Source organism: Microtus pennsylvanicus, chromosome 7 (assembly GCF_037038515.1).
Source record: "Microtus pennsylvanicus isolate mMicPen1 chromosome 7, mMicPen1.hap1, whole genome shotgun sequence".
In the NCBI taxonomy this organism is placed as follows: Eukaryota; Metazoa; Chordata; class Mammalia; order Rodentia; family Cricetidae; genus Microtus; species Microtus pennsylvanicus.
In genome coordinates, this window is record NC_134585.1 from 72,066,045 (window position 1) to 72,091,432 (window position 25,388).

At 42.4% G+C, this 25,388-nt stretch overlaps 2 protein-coding genes across 23 annotated transcripts in view; one reads left to right on the plus strand and one right to left on the minus strand.

The window, feature by feature from the left end:
• The window catches only part of LOC142854805 (uncharacterized), a 35,677-nt gene extending 32,444 nt beyond the window's left edge, over positions 1-3,233 (minus strand). For 3 of the 4 annotated variants that reach the window (XR_012911371.1, XR_012911373.1, XM_075981112.1), the window contains exon 1: positions 2,852-3,221. Coding sequence is in view for 1 of the 4 variants with exons in the window: in XM_075981112.1 (XP_075837227.1) it covers positions 2,852-3,221 (370 nt within the window). In the remaining 3 variants the exon portion in view is untranslated. Of the gene's footprint in view, positions 1-2,851 lie in introns of all 4 variants that reach the window. The other variant, XR_012911372.1, reaches the window with a different exon arrangement.
• Adgrl2 (adhesion G protein-coupled receptor L2) overlaps positions 1-25,388 on the plus strand; it is a 612,895-nt gene that overhangs the window by 432,347 nt on the left and 155,160 nt on the right. For 16 of the 19 annotated variants that reach the window (XM_075981091.1, XM_075981101.1, XM_075981096.1 and 13 more), the window contains exon 1: positions 3,308-3,618. The exons of 1 other annotated variant lie outside the window; for it this stretch is intronic. The gene's annotated coding sequence lies outside the window, so the exon portion shown is untranslated. Of the gene's footprint in view, positions 1-1,702; positions 1,814-2,261; positions 2,358-3,307; positions 3,619-25,388 lie in introns of those variants that run through there. 2 more of the 19 variants (XM_075981094.1, XM_075981095.1) reach the window with 2 other exon arrangements.

Sequence of the window (25,388 nt, forward strand, 5' to 3'; positions counted from 1 at the left end):
TTAAGGTATCTTGGAAAAGGGGCATTACTACAAGTGTGTGTGTGTGTGTGTGTGTGTGTGTGTGATGTTGTCTCCTTAGAAACATAGTGGAGAGTGACTCACTTTATGTTCTGAGCATCAAAGACGTATAAAATGTAGACAGTGGTTTCTTTCAGAGATTCTTTCTGAGAGAATTAAATAAATGAGCCAACATATGGCCAGCTTAATTCAGGCAAAAATGTCTATTGATTACTTGCTAAGCTCACTAAATAAAAACTTCAGGCTAAGTTTTGCTTCCCCAAAGAAAATAGGATTAGACGGGTCTGTGCACTCACTGGGGCTTCCTGTGAGTCAGGCCAGATGAATGCAAACCTTGAAAGCTGAACAAAAGAAAGAGCTAAATTTTTTTTGGCAAATGCAAATTACTAGTAGTTTGACATACTGTGTATTACGCTCTCAAATAAGCCATTTTTTAAAAAATGAGAATGTGATATAAATGATCTTTGATGTCTGAGAATCATTGGCCTGCTTTCTTTGCACCTTCTTTAAGAAGGCAGACTTAACTTTTTTCTAGGAGGACCTGCTCCTTGTACTACTTTTGACTAGAGGGAAAATGTAAGCACGCTCATGTTTTGCCTGAGCTCTGCATAGGTGTATATTTTGCAGACTGCTTTAACTCTGCATGGAGGGTATTGGAACTGATTGACCTGAGAAATTCCAAGTGAAGTGTCTGTACCATAAAGCACAGGCACTCTAGAATGCCCATTTTATCAGCACCCTACCCACAGTAGAAGCAACGGTGTCATCTCTTTTGAATCTGAGAATGATAATGTGATTTGGACATTTAACTTCAGATTTTCTGCAGTCAAGAATGCAATTGACCAGTATTTGAATGACTTTACTGCTGCAAATATTTGGCTCTGAGACAAAATGCAAATGCTAATAGATATTCAGAATATTCGAGTCTTCAGAGCAATCTCCTGTTGACATTTTAATAACATTGTTTGGAATGGTTTCCGAAGTGTGGTGACTGCAACACACCCGCAGTAACAGAAAGTACATATTGTTTCTGAAAGCAGACAGCTCAAGTTTCACCCTGTTTCCTAGAGGTTGCAAATCTGGGAGAATCAGCTTCTCGCAGGCAAATGGCTGAATTCATTAACTCACTCAATAGTTTATGAATACAATGGAAAACTTACTGCTTTCTGCTTAGACATCTTGTGATTAAAAAAAAAATCCAGATTTGATTATTTATTTCCCGGGCAGAAGACGCTTTAAACGTTTATTTTTATTTATTTTCTCCTAGCATGACATTGTTGTGGCTTTAGTCCTTTCAGCTTGTTTCTGTCGTTTGCTAACATTGTCAGCAGAGAGGGACAAGGAAGTGTTCTGAGAGGACAAGAGCTTCTGCGGTTTCAATGTAAGGAAACGGGAGATAGACCTAAGAGACTATGACTGCTCTAGCAAGCAAAGCTTTGCAGTCTCCTTTCCTTCCGTTGCATATCCTGGTGAGTTTAATCAAAAACAAACAGAACGCTCTTGTGAAATATGGTCAATAAAGTCAAAGTTTAGCTAGCTCTATGTAACTACAAAGAAAAAGTCATTGCAATTAAAATAAAATGCAACTTTCGTTAACGAGCGCGCCGGAAATCTCAGGTATCAAAGACGCATTAGCCCCGGAGCGTCCCCTGCGCGCAGCAGCCGGACGGAGGCAGCCGAGGCGAACAGACCTCCTTTCTCCAGCGAGCAGTCACACAAAAGGAGGGCTGCGGAAACTAAAAGTTTCGGGGCCTCCGGCTCGGGGCGCGCGGAGCAGAGAAAACCTGGAGAAGGGGTGGGTAAAAGACGCTTCCAGAGCGTCCGGGCGCAGTATTGGCAATGAGTGAGCTCCTGGGTCTGGAGGGAAGAGGGAAATAGGGAGAGGGATCCTGAGCTGCAGGCCCCAGTGGCCCCAGTGCCTGGCCCCCGGTAGCCTGAATGCCAAGCTCTCCCGGACCCCTTGCACGGGGATCCCCAAATAAAAGCGATGTTTGGAAAGTGCGTGTGTGCGCGCGGGCTGCAGAGCATACTGTGTGCTCGCCGAGAGTGGGGTTGGGGGTGGGGTGCAGAGGGTAAAGGCTGGCTACCGAACCCCGGGACCTGGCTGGGGGTGGGGGCAACGCCAGCCGATAGCCAGGGGGAGGAGAGGGGAGGGGCGGGAGCCTGCGCGGGCGCCTCTGGGGCGCGTTCCGTGGCCGTGCGCGCTCGTCCCCCGCCGCCACCGCCACCAGCGCCTCCCGGAAAGCCCTGTGGCCGCCCCACCGGGCCGAGCCCCGGCCGGCCAGTCTTGGGGCGGCTGCTCGGCCGTCGCCACCGCCACCCGAAAGGCTAGCTCGCCAGTAAGTGTCCCCTTCGCTCCTCCTCCTCCTCCTTCTGCCCTGCGCTCGGGCGCCCCGCTGCCGCAGCTGCTCCAATGGAGTGGAAAATGGCCATTGGGCGCAATGAGTTCTAGATTATCTGCTCCGCGTTTTGTACTCAGCTGCCTGTTTTAGGAGTTTGCACAAGCCCCTTAGCTGGCAAACGCGGGAGGGAGAGACGGATGCTGCGCCGCGGTCCGTGCTCATATGTTTATATGATTAGCAGTCCTGGGGTGGGGGTGCTGGGGGTGGGGACTGAGGAGGAGGAGGAGAAGGAGGAGGAGGAGGCAGGAGGTGACTCCAGTTCAGCCCTGGCTGAGTCCGTGTCAGGACTTCGGGCTCCCCGCCTCTCGCTCCCTGCTCTCCTTGCTCTCCTCTAGCTCTCACTCTCTCCGCGCTCACACACACTCACACACGCACACACACATTCACAGGCACACGCACGCAGAGGTGCCCGAGCGCCATCGGGAGCTTACCGGAGGATTCTTGGCGATTGTTGAGGGGACCAGCCTCCCTCCGCGGCTGTGCATCGGCGCGGCTCTTCCCTGCTCCTCCCGTCGCTCTTTCTGAACCCGAGTTCCTCGTCTCCTGCGGCCGCTGAGCTCCCCCAACCCCCAGGCCAGGGGCCCCGACGTGTGAGGAAGGGCCGGCGGCAGAGTCGTGCCCCAGGCCGCAGGGGCGGCGCGTGCTCCGGATGCAGGTCCTGCCGGCTCTCCCCGTGCGCTCCGGGCTTCTCCGGACAGACTGAGGGACTTGGCCTCTCTCCCCCGCGCCCGTCCCCTCCACCTCCCGCCGCTGCCAGGAGACTCCCGAGTCGGCACACCTCCGCCAGCCTCGCTCTCTCATCCCCCAGCTTTTGGTTTTGAATTTTGATTTTTTTTTTGCTCCGAAGGGAGCGTGCGGCAGTAGGCGCGCGTGTGTGCGGGCAAAGCCCCCTGTGTCGCGGAGCGGCGTGTGGGAAACTGCGGGAAGATGTTGACTTAATCCCCCGGCAGCCGCCCGGGCCGCTGGGCTGCTTGGCTGGACTCGGCGGCTGACGGCGGTGGAGACTCGAGCCCGAGGACAAGCCGAGCCGAGGAGCCGCGCGGCGCCGTGTCCGGCCCGCCAGCCGCGGCCGCCTCCTCCCCGCGCGCGCTCGGCCAGCAGGATCACCCCTTGCCGGTCGCCGCGTCTCCTCTCAGGCGCCGGTGTCCCTGCACGGCTCCCCGCACCAGACTGACCCTCCTCCTGGGCGCAGACCGAGGTAAGCGCCAACAATGTGCCTCTGTGCCCGACTTCGGAGACCTGTTTGCTGGGCGCCTTCTGATGGGGCTGACACCTCCGGAGGTGGCAGTGTCGCGGGGGTCAGACACGCGCTGGCCACTCGTGCGCAGCCCTTCCCGCCGACATCGATCCGCAGAACTCTGTGCGGTGCAGCCCGCTCGCCGGGCCGCGAGCGGCTATTGTCACGCTCTCGGGAATCAGGCTGGCTGCTGGGGACCTAGAAGGCGGGGGTGCGGGTTTGAGAGGCAGCTCCAACCTAATCGTGCATTTTGGGGGGCATTTCTTAAAAAGCTTGGGGACCAGAAGGTGCCCTTGGTTCTTTACGCAACGGGGCTGTGGAGGGGGATTGTGAAGTGCGTTTTGGCCCGGGCTGTCCCGCCCCAGGTGTTGGGCCTCAGGCTCGGCAGGGACTCGTCCGTGGGTTGGCCCTGGGAGCGAGTCCGGGGGAAGGGGACCATGGGGGAGGGTTTGGATGAGTTGTTGCGGGCTGTCGTTTCTTGTCGTTGGTCAGGTGGTGCGGAGAGGCGATAGGATGAGAGAAAAGCACAGCCAGATGTGGCCTCGCTGTTTTTGAGGCTGCCAGCGATTAGGGGCGCCTGCTGCCGGGGCCGGGGGAGCACGGAGACGGGGAGGGAGGGTGGCGGGGCCCGGGGACTCGGCGTGCCGGGGCCAGGGCAGAGAAGCTCCCGGACCGGCAGTGAGAGGGCAGCAGCGGGCCGCGCTGGGCCTGCAGGAGAAGTTAAGGGGCGTGGGCTCCCGGGCTGCCTTTGGGGTGGGGAGCCTACTGGCTCGTGTGCAAGCCCCCGGTTGGAAGCAGCAGGGTGAAGGAGTCGTGGGAGGAGCGCGAGGGGAGGGAGACCCTTGGGATCGCGGGCGTGGGCTTCTGGATTCAAGACCTTCCGCCACACCACAGGGACAAGGGCTACCCACAGCGAGGAGGCGTCTCTGAGTGTGCAGGACTCCTGCAGTTGGGACCAGCAAAGTTTTTTTTTCCTCTCTTCGCTGAACTGCAGGGTTTGAATTAGAAGAAATCGCTGGAGGCTTTAGCGAGTGCGGGGCTGTCTCTGAGCAGAGGCCGAGGCACGTGCGTCTTCCTGGGTGTTTATAGCTCTTGGTCCAGCCTGTCCTTTAAAAGCAACGTCCTGCGCTGCCCATCAGAGAGAGCCCTTCCCTGGCTTGTGGGGACTCCTCCCCCTCCCTCCTTTCCTCTCTTTCCTTCTTTCCGGGCCCCTCCATTCCGTTCCTCCAGATACAAACTGTGTTGTCTCACATTCAGACGGAGGAAATGTTTCCCTCCTGCTTTATGAAAGGTGTCAGGCTGCTTAGCAGCTTCTCCAGGCAGCCTGGGCGCGCCTGAGCCTCAGCGGCAACCAGATGGTTGCCCTTACAAAGGCCAGATTTCTGAGGAGCGCCCCCGCCTCCCCGCCGCTGCTTTTTCTTCTACATTTTCCCGGGCCTGAGTTTCCCTGTGTGTTCCCCTTTTCCTGAGGCGTCGTTTCCCCAGTAGCTGGATCATTCATTTCTCCCTCTGCAGCCTAAGTCTTGAGCCTGCTTCCGAGTTGACGCTGCCTACTTCTAGTTCCAACCTTGAAGAAAGGCACGCCCGTTTGGTCAATGATTGCCTATTGTGAGTTTGCTTGTTAAGTCAGGACTATGGTGGGGTAAACCTTAAGAAACAGACCCTAAAGAAGCACTAATTCCTCCACAGAAACACAGAAGTTTTGGGGGGTGACCGTGACAGCATCCAGGTAGGATAGAATTGTCTGGAGCCAGAGGTAGTTGTAATTATAGTGTGCTTTGATGCTTACTAGCTGTCCTTCGAGGCTCCTAAGAAAATCTGCTTAAGTTCAGGTGTGTTTTCGAACTTTGTCTCTCTTCCGCCCCCGCACCGTCCAGCAAGCTGGTGCGTGATGGAATCCCAAGGAACGCATGCTCTGCTGCTGAGTTCCTTTTGTTGCGGCGCTCTAAAAGAGGTGCCATTTCACATGCTGCACAAATTGTTTGAATTAATGCAAGTGAGAATTCTTACCGTTTGAAGGGGACGATTAGCATATCAAAGGTTTCTTAGCTTCAGCTCAATTGAGAAAACTGCCGCCTGTCTTCCTTTTGCGTCCAAGCCGAGGCCCAAAGGGCACTGGGAATTGTAAAGGGTGCAGGCTGGAAGGAGCATCCAAGCCCGGATGCCGAACTTTCCCTGTTCTGTAATTATGTGGGCTAAGAAACATTGTCTCTTGCTCTGGAGCGCTTGCAGATGGCAAGACAATTATTTTCTATTGATAAATGGTTTGTTCTTAGGAAAGCGGTGACCTTTTGTTTTAGGATAGTCTTTGTTGGTGTTTCTTTTGGGGTGCCCATAGTGAAACATTCTGAGAAAGCCTTACTTACTGTCTAACCTAAAGCTTTTCCAAGACACGCTTTGCTCTGTTATTACAATTAGAAGGGCTTCCAATTAGTCTACACAACAGCAACTATTTTGTGATAAGACGCTCATTACTACACATCGGAAACTTTTTTATATATTTGCTAAATTAATAGGAATAAAAGGAAGTAGACTTTGTTGAAAATCAAAAGCCCATGTGAGCTTTATTAGCACAACTTTTGATAGAAGTATCAGCTTGGAAAAGGTTTCCAAGTGACAAAGACATTTTATGACTTTTATTTCAATAGATGTAATTTTGTTTAGATACCGTTTTTGTTTTTATCTTCAAATTTTTGTCAAACACTAGACACTTTTGTTTAGATTAAAGATGTTTTTCAAGAAAAATACCCAGTTTGCTTGGTTCAGTTTTTCCCCCTCTATAGAGCACTATGTTGTCTGAATTTCTTTTAGCAACCCAGAACTTGAGTGAAGAAAGAAATAAGAAACTCGTCTATAGGGCATTTGTGGAGGGCAGAGAGGTCAAGAGAGAACTCTTTTTCTTCTGAGAAAAATTACTTGTATTTATTTCACTTCAGTTTTTCAAAACTGATTTTTAAAGATAAACAGAATGATTGAAAATTGTAAGCTCCTCTCTTTCTCTCTCTTCCCTCTTTTCTTTTTGGTTTACCTGTGATGTTTGCTTTTGACCACGAATTGACATTCTTTCCTTGGACTCCTAGCTTCTATTTTAATAGTGGAAATGAATTCTAATATAACCATTTGAGGGGGGAAAACACCCACCATTAATTGCCTAAATATTTTAGCCTTTTGTTTAGTGGGATGGTAATTGTTTTCCGATCAAGATGAGTTTTAGTGCCTTCCCAATGGAGAGCATCACTCTCCAATCATTTTATGATAGCTGTTTATCCGCTTGGTTCACTAGCCAAAGAAATACTGTAGTATTGGGGTGGGGGTGTAATTGATTGTAATTGTGACTGCTGTGCTCCAGTTGTGGTTAACGCCTTTGCTTTGAGTGCTAAGTGTTCTCTAGAAGACACACCATCTTGAGCGCTATTAGTGATCATCCAGAAATTGCCTTGAAAATATCATTCTTCATTTTATATGATCCTGAGTTTAACAAATCTCTAAAGGTGTAAAAGGCAGTGAAACTAGGATTTCTTAGATTCTAGATGACAAAATTGGGCCACTTAGAGAAAAATTAATGTGCAGTTGAAGCTCTTCAGCCGCCATTTGCAATCACCAGGCTGCTATGTGTTGGCAACAGAAAGCGAATTTAGAAATGCAGATAGCCGTGGGAGCAGGTAGTTAGGGAATTCAGAATATTGAATCATGTGGGCTAGAACAAACCAATTACTTCAAGTTTTGACATGAGGATTTCCAATAAATAACTTCTCTTTTCCAGGCTTTTCGCTCTGTTTTATTAGTGGAGTAACATCAAAGCCACCAGCGTAACTTCCGAATGTCATGAAAAGGAATATAAACGCCGAGATCTCACACACAGACCTGCGAGTCCTAATTTCAGATGAGCACTCTGGTGTTTTTACTGCTGCGGTTTCCACAATCAGCTGAAAGCCCGGGCTTCTCGGTGTTTCTGAAAACATGCAGAGAATGCAGAGCTTTAAAGCCAAGTTTACTCAGGGTCAGGGCTTTGCTTGATCAGAACTGGGGCTCTGTGTGCTTTCTTAAAAATTTTAGGGTGTGTTTTCGTGTCCTTAAGTCATATGGGGTATGAGAAAACTGACAGGGATGTGTAGGTCAAAGTAAGAGGCGATCTGCAAACCCAAGTCATAAAACGTTACTGCTCTGTTTTCTATAAAAATATTTATTTGACCTAATGTTTGTGAAAAATTATTTAAACGATGGTTTATTAACAGTTGTAGTATGCACTAGAGACAGCATTAGAGATTTATTGCAGTATGTGGACTTAACACACTTGTACCCACGTATGAACGCTCCATTTTCGTTTTAACAAAAACCTTTACCACTTGCCTAAGTGTTGACAACTAGAGCTCAGGTTAGGCAGGTTTTGCTTGAAAATCAGATACAGTTTTGAGAAGGGAGAATTGAGCATCCTGCGAAGTGCTATTCTTAGAACTTTCCCTGCAAGAGGCTTGCACTTTGGCATCTTGATTCCTTGTATCTGCTTTGGAGTCTCCAAGGGCAAGGGGCTCATTTGACACCTGCCTGCTTTTCAGCAGAGGAGATCCTTGTAAAACAAAAACACAGTCATTTTCAGGGCGATATGTGCTAGAAATCGGGTACATGTGATGGAGGAAGGTTATGTACAAGCATGCCTATTTAAATGGAAGGTTTTGATAAACTACTAAAAATAGCAAGTTTTGTAACTGGGCGTAGAAAGGACTGGGATCCTTCCAGATATCTTGGTCAGTTCAGCTCTCGTGCTTACAGGCTCACATTGCCTGAATCCATAACTGTTTTGGAACTGTTTGGAACAAAGATTAAAACATTTCTACTTGAAAGCCAGAGGGAAAATCATAGGTTGGTTAGCCTCTCTGTTACATAACACTGGCTCTTGAGGTCTACCCAAATACTCACCTCTGCAAATAATTCTTGATTAAAGGTTGAAGACGTACTTAATCATTAGATTACTATAATTAGAGCGATCTTATCAGAAAAAATAGATGGACTACTTTCTAAAACCTTCTGTTGTGTGAGCTGTTCTCTAAAATGGGGTAAAGAAGTGACCTTTTTTTCTTCTCTTCCTAAAAATGCTTTAAGAAGCAGCTTAAGAAAATGATTTGTTGAATATACAGGTGGATGGTTAATTATTGAAATTAAATACAGTGAATTATAACACTTAGTATACTGAGCGGTATGGTCACAAACAAAGAGTCATTAGCACCAATCAGACTTCAGGTGTAGGTACTTGAGTCTGTTGTGTAGGTTTCCTTAGCGTGTGTTATCAACTAGAAAAATTCCTAGTAATTTTAATGTAAGTCGTTATTTTTAGGCAAGTCATGGGCCATAAGAATAGGAAGGTCCAATCAACTAAAAATACCTCTTAAAAAAATCAATATTTTAGGTCTATGGTCTGATAGACTAAAAGCAAGTAATAGTTTGGATTCTTCTAAAATAAATTTCAGTTCAGTAAGTTTTGGAAAGTTTATTATTCTTTCCAGCCATGCCCCCCACCCACAGCAAACTTCTTATGTTTGACAGGCAAATGTTGCCTGGGAAGAAGAAGTAGGAGCCAAGCTCCTACTTTCAAATAAAGTGCAGTCACGACAGACACTGTGGAAATGTCTGGAAAGCACAAAGCAAATCCAGATACAATTTGTTTAATTACAACAAAAATACAGCTCTATGAAAGTATACTGTTTGTCTTCATAGAGGATTTTATGCATTGTGTGGTGGTAAGTAAAATCCCATCACACTTGTATAAATTTGTTCAATTACCAGAACAGCTAAAAGAAAAAAAAATCAATTTAGATTGAAAAGCAACAGAAATTAGATTACCTTGGTTAGTAGAAACTTGCCAGTGTTGTCGAAATTGCTTAATAATATCAAAAGTCACCATGCTTTGCAGTGTGAGGGCGTTGGCTCCTCTTGTAATATGTGTGTGTTTGCCTACTGGGTGATTTATTGTTATTATTATTATTATGCATCCTTTTTTTTCTCTTTCCATTTTTTTTCATGGCAGTTGTTAGGTAACGCACAGGAAAATATACTCTTGGGTGGTGGTGTTATTTGCTATAGAGGTTGCTTTTCTAGAATCTTTGATCAATTGACAGTTTGAATCAGTGTCATGGAGTGCTGCACATGATTTGAAGAATCAGAAGAAGCTTCCTCCATCAGAAAAGGCGGCCAGTTGGCATCCACAGGACCACATTTTAGGAGTTCTTTTTTATCACCAACACTAGGCTTATATAGAATCCTCGATCTTAAATTCTTAGTGCAATAAAGTGGTGCAGACTTCATTGCTGCAGATAGCCGGGCACCTGTTTTATGAGCACCTTGATTCATTCTGGCACTCAGCTTTGCCCGAGTGCATGAATAGTCACCAGCGCTGCTCAGAAGCCACCGGGCTGTTTTTAGGTCATGAAGTCAACTTCCTAGAATTTCTAGGGAAACCAGTTGAAAGGAGGAGGACAAATGCCACTTTAAATAGAGATGTTTAAATCAGCTTTCTGCCTGAGGGTAAAATTTAGGTCTGTCTTTGCCCGGATGTAATGTCTCCCTCTGCAGAGGAAAGCATTAATCGGTGCAGAACAAGAAAGCGTGGGACGAGAACCGGTCCCAGTGTGTCCTGCCATTGATGTCTTCCTCTCCCAACCTGCAAGGACCATCTTATAAACATTAAAGACAGACACAATATTGCACCTCAGACTCTGAATTCTGCTGCTGCAATTCATTTCCTACAGCTGGGTGTGTGATCGGGGAGACGAAAACTCCAAACCTCTAGACGCCTTTTTAAAGAGGTGAATGCAGTACTTTATAAAATGAGAAATGCAGGCTTGAAAAATAGGTGGGAGAAGTACCCTAAAATACGTGACCAAGTCTTTATTTTAGAATACATTAAATCATCTTGATTTTCTTAATTGAACGTAGAAAAAAAGAAAAGGACATAAAAGTGAACTGCTAATTATTGGCTGCGAAGGATGGCAGAAGTTGGTGAGACACACCATGAAATCAAACCAATGTGATCTTGTCAGAACAAAAGCATTCAGAGCATCTGTCTTTTTCTGATATGCACAATGGGATTTTTAGCGAAGTAGCGGTAAAAAGATGCGCCAGGGTAGACCTAATAAAAAAAGGCAGGGTTTAGCTACCAGGGCAAACTCTTTAGCCCCCATGTACATATGAACAAGGAATTTACATCCCGAGCATCTTGATTCATTGCTATTTCTGCTATTTCTAGATAGTTTTATGCTAGGAATGAATGGAGGGTTAAAATGCAAACCAGGTATGATCATGGCATGACTCTTTAAAATGATTTGGCGAGTTCAGCTCTGGTCTACCGTCGAAGGCGTTCTCAACCTTTGGACCGTGCATTGTGCATGCTGTCCACTGTTCTCGTCCTCTCCCTGGTCCTGATACTTCAGTCTATGCCTCGAACCCATTACTACTCGGGGCTTGGATGGCTAAACAATCTAACCCACTTACTGTCAAAATGGCTGTTGGCTGCTGGGCAGCTGAGGTGATGCTGGTCCAGACTGATGCTTTCTTTTGTAGACCGTGGCAAGACATTTGTTTATGGAGGGTGCAAAGGACAGTTTTGTTGTCTTTTAAAAATAAGCTTTGATTTTAATTGTTTTCAAAAATGGAAGTGCTGTGATACTGCTTTCCCATCAAATGGGAGAACCATTGCAAAATGTTGATAAACTCAATACTTGGCGTTTATTTTCTGTAGAATACCATTACGTAATCAGTTCTCAGCTTCCACTCGCATAGGAAAGAGGTGTTAAAAATGATTTTTCTGTCTTCGCTTAAAAGCAACATTTATTTCTCTCCTTTTTATTTCTTCACTCCACACATACCTTCCAAAGGGAAATTTTACTCTCCTGCATTAAAAGCCTCTGTCTTTTAGTGTTTGGTGCTGTGGTTATTGATTAGAAATTACGTTTCTTACACATCCTTTTCTCCACTAGTTTCCACCCCCTCCCCCCAAATACTAGGAATGGAACCTAGGCCTTGCACTTACTGCTAAGCTACGTTCTCCCTTTGTGTTCCATCCACAGCTCCTTCCTTGTGTTCCTAATGTTTAGATTCACAGAGCTGTTTTAGTCGCTAGACTCCCCGGCTGTCTTGTAGCCTTTGGTAATGTTGCCTGTTTATGCTCCTGTATATTCTAGTAGGTGTTCGTGTGGTCACGTGTTGCTGAAGGCTTGCTGTGACCTGACACAGGGTACAGTGGAGACAAGATAGGCTGAACACACTCTGTGTCTCGTTGGCCATGTTTAAAAAGATGGATACAAAAACAAAACTGCTTCATTTAGTTTCGGATGCATCAACGAATAGAAATTAGAGACCAGACTCACGATGCCCTAGGCATCTCTGTCATGGGGAAGATAATGCATGGTTAGTTGTGCCTTCTCTGTTTACTTCATGAGACAAATAAAGAGAACTGTTAATACCTTTTGCTTTCCCTTTTGTGAGTGCTGTGGTACCCACAAGGTACACAAAAGGCAGTTTTCATATTGTTGCTGGTTTTAAAATACGTGGATATCCTATGTTTTAAAATTCCTTTGCCTAATTTTCTTTGTTTCCTTGGGGTAAAAACAATCTAGTGACATAGAATCTTTGTTTCTGTAATTAGTATGGAAATTAATCCATGTCTATATTTTTGTCAGTTTACCAGTGCTGAGGTTGAAATCCGGAGTCCTGCGCACGCTAGACAAGTGATCTGTCTCAGAACCAATCCTATATCCTATAATTTCCATTTGCTCATTAACAATTTTGGTTTTAGGCATCACCTTTGTGGGGTGTGGTGGTATGAGAATGTAATCCCAGCACAGGAGGCTGAGGCAGAAGAATTGCTGTGAGCTGAAGATCAGTCTGGTACAGTGATCCACTGTATCAGAAAATCAAACCAAGCCAAAAGAAGCAAAAGTTAAAAAGGAAACAGTTTTTTAAATAAGCTTTTCAACTAATGTAGGGCTAATCAAATTAGAAATGGCTTGTTTCTGTTCATTATTTATGTATTAGAAAAGGGTGGTGGGGTGCCGGGAAGGAGAACTTACAGAACTGCAGCATCTGTCATTTTCTTTTCAGAGATTTTTGGGTTAACACCTTGTCCCCCAGACTTTGAGGCTGCTCTTCCCCCTTTCCTGTCATGTGTACCCTAATTTATATAAACCTGGGGGACGGGCTTTGGCAAAAGTGGGTCTTGGGTAGAGATGATTTAAAAGAAATTCCGAAATAAATATTACAAAAGAAGTAATGGCATTTACAGTGTAGATAACGGTTTTATAAATCTTCATTTTTATGCTAAAGGAATAAAATTTTGTTTTAAAAAGAAAATACTCCTCAGTTTTGGAGTTCACGAGAGAAAGATTAAAAATGTGAGGTGTATTCATCTCAAACAGTTGTTGATCTGAAGGTGTGTCTCCTTTGCCTGTTTGCTTTGTGTTCAGAAGGTGAATGGAATCAGTTGGTTGGGCACTTGGCTTTAAGCTGGTTAAGTATAAACAAGGTTTCTTATGTTTTTTATTTTTTTGTCCCCCCCCCCATGTGAATAGCCCTCGGGTGACTGCTAAGTTTGGGCATGCTGCCAGGCCAGGCAAGCTTCTTAACCAGGGTGGAGAATACGGTAATTATTTGTCAATCACAGATTTTCAGGAACCACCATTTTACTCAAAGGAGAGAACAGCGTAGGTAGTAGCAGTGTTTAGCTGCTGCAAATACTTTTGCTAACTCTTGTTATTACCTGCAGAGGGAGCTTTTATATGAGAAAAAAAATCAGGGCACATGGCATTGATAATTTACCCTTTGAAAAGTATGGTAAACACTTCTAAATTACTTTTGTGTGTGAGTAAATGCTGGTTAGAAAGTGAGTCATTTTGAGGTTGGTCAAATCCAGTGAAATTTAGTAAGTCAATGCTTATCATTTCCTGTATTCCTAGAATACAAGTATGCTCCCAATTAGTAAAAATATTAGAGAATCATAAAGATAAACACATCGGTTGATTTATTTTGAGGCTTTATTTTATTTTGATTGAACCTCTAAGAGAGAACATATTTGAAAAGTCTCTAGACCCATGCCCATTAAGGAAGAGATGTCTAGGCTTTAGGAACTTCCCCAGGTTATAGACAATATTACTAAACGACCCATAAACACAGAGTAGCAAATTGTATCCCTCTCCATGTGCACTCAGTCAATAGCTAAGCGAGATGAATGTGTTCTTGTTTCAAAAACAATGAATGATCACTTCAGTTTAAAGACTTGCCAGAGCGAACAAATGGGTTCAGAGACAAGACATGGGACCATCGGAAAGGACCTTTCAGAAGGGGATGAGGAGGGAATTGTTGAGATCTTGGAAAAACACTAGTGCAAGCTGGACAGGCAATGCTTGATTGAAAACTGTGTTCTTTGCATAAACTGTGCTAATGGAATTTCCAAGCTATTCTGAACTGTTTAAATTCTGGGTGTGGGCATTTTGACAATTAGGACAGTAAGTTCGCAGGCCGTGCTCATTTGTGTCACACTGTCTGCATGCATTTGCTTTTTGTAGTAAACTTCACAGTATCGAATTCTGTTGAAAATGCCAGCATCTCTTTTTTTTTTTTTTGATGAAGTCATGTTTGAGAATTTGCTCATTGGAGGAATATGAAAAGGGTTACCCACTTATGTATTCTTGAAGAGAGATGTAATAGTCTCTCTCCCTCTGCCAAATTGGCGTGACAAACATACTTATTTTGTATTTTCAAGGGCTTTGATTCTTAATGAAATTCACTGTATTGAATATATTATTCCATTAGCTAATCTTTACCTAATGTGCGGAGTCAGATCATTACTGTTACACAGAGTAACCCTGCAGGTGAGAAAAATGGTTTAATAGAGAGATTCTTGGCACTGACATGGGCTTTTGTGTAAATGTTACACTCTGTGTTATCTCAACAAGTCTGTGCTACAGCTTTGCGGAGCATTTTCATAACAGGGTAAGACTGTTAGCAACAGTAATTCTTACTCAACAGGATTACGGTGCTGTGCGTCAAACAGGCATCTGCATACTCCTCTTCAGTAGCATTATTGATAGGCATTCCTTCCTGCCAAGTGTGTGTCATTGTCTTAAATAATGCTATGCAGCGACATTTCTTATCCCAGTGGGTAGGCGCTGGGAAGTGGAGCCTGATGGTCCAGTTCTATACTGTCTCCCAGCTAATGCCTCAGCCTCCTTCTCAGCGAGGTAAGGGTTACTGCAGGATTTATTCCAGGAAGACTGGGAGGAGAGACGCAGGGGCTGTCACAAAGTGCATAACTTCTGTGATGTTATTGGAAAGGCACAGCTAGGGTAAGTGCTACTTGTATTGTCTTAAATTTAAAAGTAGAACATTTATTTCAGTGATCCTTCCTCTCTCCCCAGGTTAGTGAAATCTGAGTCCATTGCAAAATGTTTTCAAATGTTCTTGTAAAAAATACTGCTGGCTCTTTACAGTATTGGGAATGGTTTTGGAAGGCATTGGTAGCTGCTTTTTTCTATTAGAAACAGCCTTGACGGTCTCTGTAAGTTGTCAGACAATCTTAATATATATTCCTGAAGACTATACATTTATAATATAGTATCTTGTGTTCATTGGTAAATGTATGATTTTAAAGTAACTATGTATACATTGGTTTCACATTCATTTGAGCAGACTGATTTTTTTTCTAAAGCAAGATATATTATGGATAGACTATATTTAGGAATAAAGCTCACAAATAAGTACTGAGTATACTGTCAAAATAACTTTCTTTTTTTCTTTTCTTCAAAATAACTTTCTTAATAAAAGAGTTATAAAATGGAAGATACTCATTTTAAAAACTATATTTTTGATCTTCCTTAAATCACGAGTCAAATATTATGTCAAGTACTTTGAATAGAGGCAGAAAACATAAACTCTAAATAGTAATCACAGGCTTGTTTGTGGGTATTTTGAAACCAGGAATGAAAAGTTATGAATCTTAATGTTTTCATAACTGGATGAGAAAAAAATATTTAAAATTTATTTAAAATGTTTTAATATATTTAAAAATATTAAACATTAATATTTTTATTTTAAAGATAAAGTGGTAAAACTGTCACATATTTTCTAATTGTTTCAAATGATTCCTTTTTTTTTTCTGTCTCAGAGATTTCCTCAAGTATAAGTCTAACAGAGGTTTAAAGAATACTGTTTATTATGTGTACTTTGATAGATTTTTCTGGCAATCAGATGATACTGCCCATTCAAGCCTTAACAAAAGAGCAAATGATTAAGGTCATAGAATATAAAATTTCTAAATTCTTTTTTAAGAATAAAATTAAGAACTTCACTCTTTCCCCTATTCGTTGAGATTTTAGTTTTGCCTTTATATCAAATACATCTAAGAAAATATCAAAAACTCAAGATACAAAAACTGATGCTGTATGTCTGTCTCTAATGTATGTGTGGTTGAAACACTTTAATGGAAATATGATTGGTGAGCCTACAGTTTTTCATTTCCATGTTTAAGAAAGAGAGTAACACTCAGTAAAATTCTTTAATCACAGAATTTTATTTTATGGTTTCAAAGAGTTAATTTGTACTTATTGCTCCTTAAGTCAGGGTTGATTTTGGAAGGCGTTTTTATTTTGACAAAATATAAATCAAAGCAGAGGGTTCTATTATTTACGCCAGGTCCCTCAGTAAGAGATTAGTGTAGATTCAAAGAAAATCCTTATGCAGTCATTTTAGGACCTGCGTAGGCTTCGTGACAAAGCTGTTGTGATTTCTTAGTAGTAACAAATCAGTGTGAAGCATTAATACCTGTCCCGTTGAAGTTATTTGAATTGCAATTTGAGTTATTTGAAGACGATCTTTCCTTTACATCTGGGGTTTGGGATAACAGCTGCAACACATTAAGATATTAGCAATAGATCCTAAAGCCACTTTTCTCTGATTATAACCTCCATAAAAATTTAGCCTTGATTAATGCTTATAGAGTATTTTATAGAATTATGATGACATAGAATTCATATAAATGAGGTGACAACATTATTAACAAACACGGTGGCCAAGTATATTGTTTATGCTTTGTTGTTTTTATAGAAGAGCCCTCTCCTGTGCCCATTTTGTGGCTTAGAAATTGATAAACTCTGTATCCATCGCAGAGAAATTTTTATTATTATTCTTGTAAAGGCATGATTCATATTTTATTATATTTCAGATATTTATGACAAGTTATTTAGATTAAGTTTATATAAAAGTTTATTCTTGGAACCTGTAATAGAAACCATTAAATGAGAATAGATTTAATTTGTTTCAGTTGCCATTACATTTAAAACGTTTCCAAGAATAAAGCATACACATCCTATTACTTCTATTATTTTTTATATACTGTGTGTGTGTGTGTGTGTGTGTTGGGGGTGGGAACTTATATATGCCTTGGCACACATGTAGAGATCCATAATATTCAAGAGTGAATTCTTTTCTTACACATCCAGGATTCTGGAAATCAAATTTAGGTTACCTGCCATGGCAGCAAGTGGCCTGGCCCTCATCCTGCTCACAGAACTCACTTTTAAATACTGCAATTTTCAAAATACTTGGGATTGATTTTTAATACTTTGATTATTCTTGAAAGGCTAGAGAATAAGAATTTGATCTGTTTGAAACAATAGTCAATTAAGTAGTTTGTATTATTTCTATTGTTTAAATATTTGAAGAATTTTAAGAATGATAAGGCTGAGGCTGGAGAATTGTTATGACGTTGAGGGCAGCCTGGGCTACAGGGTGAGAACCCTGGTGTAAAAGCCATAGCAAGCAAACAAAAAGCAGTGCTGAAAATGGGTGGATGCAGTATGGTCTCTTTTCCACTGTTGTGTGTTAATTCTATGACAAACAGAAAGAAAGGTTCAGGAATATTGGAGTCATATCACCATGACATTAGTGTTGAATTAAAAATAAATTGGAAACACAGTTTTGATTTGTTAGTGTAATTTATTAAACCAGTGTTGCCTGTTTGTGAAGAATAACTTCTAATTTCTGTGCACTTGTGAAACTGCTCCGGTACTATCTGAACACTCTACTTCTTTTTAAGCATTTTGTATATTACTGTAATACTTTGAAGATGTCCTCATATAGGATAGCTTCTTTTTTTAATCAAAATTTCTTTTTGGTACATTGATATTCTTCATATCCCACTGAATTGCTGATGTTTTTTTTTTCTTCCTCAAAAAGTATTTTTCTGTGGGTTGGAGAAATGACTTAGAGGTGAAGAGTACTTTCTGCTCTCGCAGAGGACCTGGGTTTGGTTTCTGCCATTCTTAGCACCATCACTGGGCGATCATAAGAGCCTGTAATTCCAGTTGCAGGGGACCCCAAGCCTCTGGCCTCCGTGGCCACCTGCATACACATGGTGCACAAAAAACCACTAGCCTCACTCACATATATAAATAAAGATAATAAATAAATGTAATTCTTTAGGGAAAATATTTATCCATTCACTCAAATAATTTCTGCTCTCCCCCCTCCCGCCCCCGGGCACCAAGAGTGAAATGTGCTTTTAGGGACTGCTAGCAGGGGATAACAGTATGAAACACACAGTGGTCTCGTGTGACTTCAGATGCATTCAAGCCCTCCCTGGCTAGGGGAGAAAAACTCCACACCTCATTCATCCCCCCCTCCATGATCGGCATCATTATGAAAAGTTCCCCTGGATGCTAACTATGCTGATTATTCATTGTAAAGTATGGATGGCCTTTGTCAGTATGCAAAATAGTAGAAGCTTCCACTGGAGCTCCTTAGAGGACATCCGGTGCTGTGTGGGAACTGACTTTTCAATTTCTTTGAGTCATAGAGTGGTTTTAAAGGGACTGGGGAACTAGATTATGTGAGAGGGCTGGCCTGGGGAAGACGCGCACCTCTGTTGATTTGTTTTGGTCGTCCCCTCCCCCAATTTATGTTAAATCAAATATTTAAATGGTTCTGGCTGGGACCTTGGCTGATGGTCTTAGTCTTTGGATACAAGCAGGCTTGACTATCTGTTATTTCTAATCTATAAATTAGTGCATTTGTAAGATCCAAGTCTGTTTTTTCTCCCACGTCTCACTTTCTGTTGGATTCTGCGACCTTGGCGAGATTATGTAGTAACTGCATTTTGTTGTCCTTAATTTGTATTTATGAATACAAATTATTCCTATTAATAAGAAGAAAATTGCGAAGATTTAAAAAGCGTATGGGTTTCTGAGCACAGAGCTTTGGGTGGGGACCTGTAATGGATCAATAATGAAAGATCCAGAGAGTCAAACTGCTGGAAAATGTGGGGAAGAGTCTGACAAAGCAGGATACAGTTTGAGCTAATAGTCACCGTTTCCATTGTCACTGTTTAGTAAAGTGACTTTGGAGAACACCCAGACCTCTCAGAGTCTTTAGGTCCATCCATCTCTGAACGTTCATTCTTTGACTGGGAAATTGGTGCTTTTAATGCTAAGTACTTATGATAACTTTAATATTTTTCATCAATTCAACACACAGTTTTATTTTAAAAGGAAAGGGGACTAGGGGTGTAGATCAGGTGTGCTTAGCATGCTTGAAGCCCTGGGTTCAGTTCCTGGCACACAACCCGAAGTAAAATGTAGGCTTAAAAACCCCAATTCAAGATTTTGTAATCACCTGTTGCCGGACAGGAGACACCGCTTTAAAGGGGGTGGGGGGGGAGGATGGGACTCCAGTCATCTTTGCACTTAGTGACAGCTACAAATTCAGTGGAGGTTAGAAGTTCACTATATCCAAACTTGAAGTTTGGACAATGGCTGAGCACCGCAGATGGTAAATATAACCATCCTAGAGCTGGGCGATTTTGGTTTAACTTGTGTAGATTTAGCAGACTTGACAAAGAGAGCAAATGCCATTCACAGTTCTAATAAAACCAGAAACCTATCTCCTCTTTTCAAAATCTAGAGCAGACAGAGACCCAAACAATTTGTTTATTTTCCTGAATGGGAAATCTTTCCATGTTCGAAATTGTTTTACATACGAAACTGTTAATTTTGCTAGTAACTCAGTTGAGTTTTCATATAAACAGATATAACAGGGTCCTAGGAGGGTCATAATACTATGCAGACACAATAGAGTTCTAGGATGGTCATAATAGTGTATTCGAATGAATAAATCCTGAGTCTTGGCAGCCCTGTCAGCCACGCTCTGTCTCATGCAGTTTAGCATCCTCAGGCTGCAAGATATCACCAATCCGGAATGATTCAGCTATTGCCATGTTTTGATGGCTTTTCTCTCCCAGTTTCAAGAAACTGTATTAATGTGTCCACAACTAGGAAATTTCTATGTTGTAAGCCATATTTTGTAAGCTATGTTGTAAGGCTCTCCCCCTCTTCCCCCGACAGGGTTTCTTCGTGCTGTCCTATCCTGGAATTCGCTCTGTAGACCAGGCTGACCTCCATCTCACTCCTGTCTCTGCCTCCCGAGTGCGCCACCATGACTCGTCAGAGGCTTCTTAAAATACAGTCTATACTTTATGTATCTTTGCAGAGATCTCGTTCCGGCATGGGTATACTTTGTAAAAGTAAGTTACACTCTTCTAGCTCTGAGCAACTGTCTTTGGAGGTGTTCCTGTGTGAGTGGCAGGCAAGGGCTGGGGTTTACTTTAATAATCCACAGTATTTGCAGTGCCTTGGATTTCACCTTCAGGATGTTATTTTTGGTTCCCTCTAATACCACAGAAGTTATTGTGGCCGCACATGTGGGTTCAAAAATTTGACAGAATTTCTGGTACCAAGTTGGCCCAAATTACCAGACCAAAAATATGCATTTGCTTGCACCAGTCTTCGAGTCTGTGTTTTAAAATATTGGGTTTTAACCTTCCCAAGAACAAGCCCCCTGGCAAGCACGTTTTATCTACTTTACTGTAAGTCTGCAGCTTCAGTTTTGTTTGTTTTAGACGCATGGACATTTATTAAGGCCCTTCCTGAAAAAAGGCACTATCACGTGAGCTATGCACAAGGAACTGGAGCTTTGCACACTGAGCACGTGACCAAATGCGAGGAGTGCGTGCAAAATGGAAAGGGACATAAATGTCAGGTCTGTGCAAGAGGACTGCAAGATTTGGGGCCTTCGAGGTACACAGAAAGTGGAAGGAGGAACTGTTAGTTTGGGGTTTGTGCGTGTGCGTGTGGGGTGTGTGTGTGTGTGTGTATGTGTGTAGTTTGTTCTGTTAAGATGGTGCAGAGCATAATTGTTTATATTTTCAGTTGAGAGAGTATTACATTGAATTCCTAGTTTCCGGACATTGTGTAGCCATGAAACAGAGTGGCGGAATATTGGAAGGGATGGAAACCTAATTAAAAGCTATAGATGACAGCCCTGGTGAGAGGCAGTGATGACAGACAGATGTTGTTATGGTTGAGTGTAATCCAGTAAGTAAGGGAGGAGTGAGGAGGAATCAAAGTCTTGGACCAAGGTTTTAGCCACACCCCCTTCACAAGGGAGAGGACTTTTCCTGTTTCTTATGATGCTTAGAGGAGCGGAACTGAGTGCTCATGGCCTCAGTCTGCTTCAAGCCCACATGCCCTGGTACTTACTTACTGTGATGCTTGAGGCTGGAATATAGGACTTTGTGCGTGCTAGGCAAGCGCTTTCCTCTTGAGCTATATCTCTAATCAAAGTATATGCATTTTTAATGTGATATTTGTGCAAAAATAGATTTTTTTCCATCCTTTGTATCTATCTCTACAAGTGTTTTGCGGGTGAATTGCTTTGTGCGTAAGTAGTGTGTTTTTCAGTTGCTTGTATAAACCGAGTCATTGTATAGTTTTCAGGTACAAGGCTTAGAGTTTCCATCAATTCATTAATTTATGAGAGTCTCTATAGCCAGCTATTATGCTCTATTTCAAATGAAATATGTACTTTTTCCTGGATGGATAGATACATTGAGATATTTGTTGTTGTTCTGGTCTTCCTACTGTCAGAACAGCTCTGTAAACAACCACATTGGTAAACAACCTGCTCAGTAGTCAGTATTCACAGGTTTCTGTAGTTACCAGTCTGTCCTCTTAGAGGTAGTTTAGAAATCTCTCTGCCCCTCGAAGTTTTTTATTCATTGCGGCTTGTCTTTACTGAGTTAATCTTTCTCATTTATTATCATAAATCCCTAGTATTATATATTTATTGAGTCAAATGCAATTAATTAAATATAAAAATTAAAAGAATAGAAAATGTCCCTACTAACTTGTTCCCAATCGGGGTGAAAAAATACTTAGTAGAATTTCAAAGCTTGTGTGAATACTTATGCCTGTATTCTCAGCACCTCAGTAGGAAGAGGCAGGAGAAGTACCATGAGTTTCAGGACAGCCTGGATGGTATTATACAACTTGCCTCAAAAATGACAGAAACAGAGAAGTCAACCCCAGTCCTAGATATTAGGGTGTTAGGTTTGATTGGTGGTTCATTCTAGTATGTTCATTAAACAAGAGCCTGTCTGTAGCTGTCAGTGATGGGTGGACTCACAATGGCCTCAGTCACAGTGGGCTCTCACACTCTCCTTTTCTTAGGAGGTGCTTGGGATCTACAGCAGGCTTCACCCTTGCTAGGCTAAAGCTGTACCACTGAGCAATAACCCAGCCGTGGAGTTTTGTTTCTAGAGGAGGGCAGGAACCTTTGCCACATCCTCTTTTTCCGACTCCTTCAGCATTCTTGGAGTGAGTACTTTGAGTCTCGTGATAATAATCAAGTTTACAGCTTAACCAGCTCAGGATTCTGACGGACAAAGCTGTGGTAACTAGAATAGGCATGCCATCTTGGGTAGCAGAGCGATTGGTGATGTAGTCTGTTAAGGCGGAGTTTCAAATTCAGATTGCCCTCAGTGAGTGTTCCCCATAGCTGTCGCTGATGCAGATATAAGCTGCTGAATGAATGGTGGTTCCAGTACTCAGGTCGCCCAAGTCTTTTGGCAACCAGTTTCATCTTCCATTTTTGTTTTGGCCAAATTCCCCTTTTCTTTCCTCATTTCTGATCAAGGCTGAGTCCTTCCCTGTTTATAGTCTTTCCATGCGAATCTCTGTCTCTGTCCCCTTCACTGTTTGTCTATCTCTTTCTCCCTCTCTCTTCCTTCCGCCCTCCTTTCCTTTCTTCCTTCTCCCTGCCTGCCGCCCTTTTTATTATAGGATTTTCAAGTTTTAGTAGCTTAGATGTTAAATCAGTAATTACCATGTCAAAATTAAGGTCCAATACTGAGAACAGTAGGCCTTGGTGTCTCCCGCTACCTGAAAATGCCTGAACACTTTGGTCACCCTTTCTTGTAAGTACAGAGAAGGCAATGCTTTCACCCTTCCCCTTTGTGCTGTGTTGCCTGATTGGAGTAAGACTCTCCCTCTCCTTCAGCCCTGGCTCCAGCGTCCCTGCTCCCAGCACACCTGGCCCCAGATGTCCCCAGCATTAGGATCCTCCCACCTATTAACGTCTCAAAAAGGGAGCCAGTGGGGATTCTTGTCAGAGGGTCTCCGATGTGGGCTTGCTTCTCTTCCCTTCTGAAAGGATCAGTCCTGCTGGGGACAAGATTCAAGGTGATCAGCACGAGGTAAAGGGAGTTAGCTGTGCATTCTTGGTGGTGGTGAAGTGCTAATGTCATTGTATTTAGTGGGTTGTGGAACCTAAAGCCAACAGCAGTTCTTAAAATGAGATTGTTTTTAAGTTTGCAAGATAAAATATTTCAAGAAATGTTTTCATAATATGTTAATAAGTCTGTGCTTGGACTGTGACCAAACCCTGTTACCACTGAGTCATCTAGCAGCCCGTGAAACAAAGGCATTTAATTTTTACACGAGATACTAACACAGGTGGTCACATTTTTGGACTCAGAACATGTTCAGGAATGCAAAGAGCCAGTTGTTCACAGCGCTTTTCTTCAATGGGTGATCGTACATCACCAGTGGATTATCTTTATCTTTTAATTGTGAAATGATAGGTTTTTTTTGGAGGGGGGCAGGAGGGTGGTTCCCTGCCTTCCAAAATGCCTTATATTAAAATCTGATTAGCATCTCATTGTGTTCTTGCTTTCACAGCAGAAGTCTACTGTAAATTGCATTAGATGAAGCTGAATAATAAGTATGGTTTGATTTAAAGTATTAATAAAATCTAAATTTGTACATAAAGCTGTAGGATTTCAGGATTTTAATTTAGTGAAATGCCAGAATAAATTCCTTGTGTTTAGTTTGAGGAGCGTTTCATGAGAAACGCTTCTTAACCAAATTAGGACAGATGTACGTATCACACCATTTACAAAGTCTAATTATTAAAACCTGTTAAAATTCATATTTAATACCTGTGTGTCTCTTTATAAATGAGTTGCTTAGGCTTATTGTCAATGTTGAATTTATGTATTATGGATAATTAGTTTGCAAATGCTAGTATGATTTCAAAGTAGCCATGCTTTTTTAGTAGTCTCTGTAAATCACAGACTGAAAAGCAATGTGCCCACATCTGTGCATTAGAGACAGGATGCCTGATGGGTTCCTGGGGTTACAGTCTAACACTGAGTTTATCTCTCAGTCATATAGAAGTGAGATGACCCAAGAGCTGTTATTGAACTGGGTAACTGATTGTTCTAGCATTTGTGAGAAAAATGTGAACATTTAATTTTTTTCATTCTTCAATCTGGGTTTGAATGGTTGTTCATGCTAGGCAAGCACCATGCCATTGACCCACATTCCAAGTTCACATTTTTATTTAGAATGGAGGTAAAATTGTTTTTTTTTTACTTAAACATATATATTACCTCTGTTCAACAATATTTTAGTGTTAAGGGGATATTTTATTAATAGAAGCAGTTATTTTTCCTAAATATTAAATGTGTGGAAATGGAAGCTTTAAAACATTTACAATAGAAAAAAATCACCAAGATTTTTTTAGGTGTACTTTGCAACACAGATGTCTAACCTGTTCCTTATACAATTTTCAGTTTTTATCTAAACGCAAAATTAGAAGATTCAGTATTAGCAGAATCGTATAATTCCACATAATTCAGTTCTAAATTGTTTTAAATTATGAGGGTTTATGTATGTGTGCATGTACGTTTTTGTATGCATGTTGTCTGTGCATGTGTGTGTCTCTGTAGATACTATTACTGTTCTAACTAGTTTGCTCAGGGACTATTTTGCTGATTTGGATTGGAGCTGCAGGCTTTGTTTCAATCATAACTCTGTGCCTCTCTGCTTTGAGACCCAGTGGTTTGAAATTTTTCACTGGAGGGTTTTTTATTTTTGACTCTTGTAGATGCTGAAAATGATAAGATAATTTATATTATACTAGTAAGTTCATCTTTCTGACAGAAGACTCATTTTTGTTTTATTAATGCATATTCCTCGGTATTTAATTGAAAGATAGCCCTTCCCAGGGAAAAAAAATCCCCTTTTTGAAATCTTGCTGTAAATTTATTTCTCGTTTAGAATGAACTTTGTCACCCTTCAGTGCCTGAATCCCACTGACTTCCTTAATTCACCCTCTGATTAACGACATGCCATACTACAGTTTGTTCAGCCCCCTTTCTGCTCTCCTTCTTGGCGTCAGAATGTTTCCTGTGCCTTTGCTTGTTGCGTTCTCAACTGTATCTGGCACTTCATGAAGGGCTAGATGGGAACATTATCATGTCTCTTTTCAAATAGCTCATGATCTTCTGAAAATGATTCTTCAGGCACTTCTTGATAGTGGTGAGTGCATTGTAGCATGGTTACAAAGAGTCT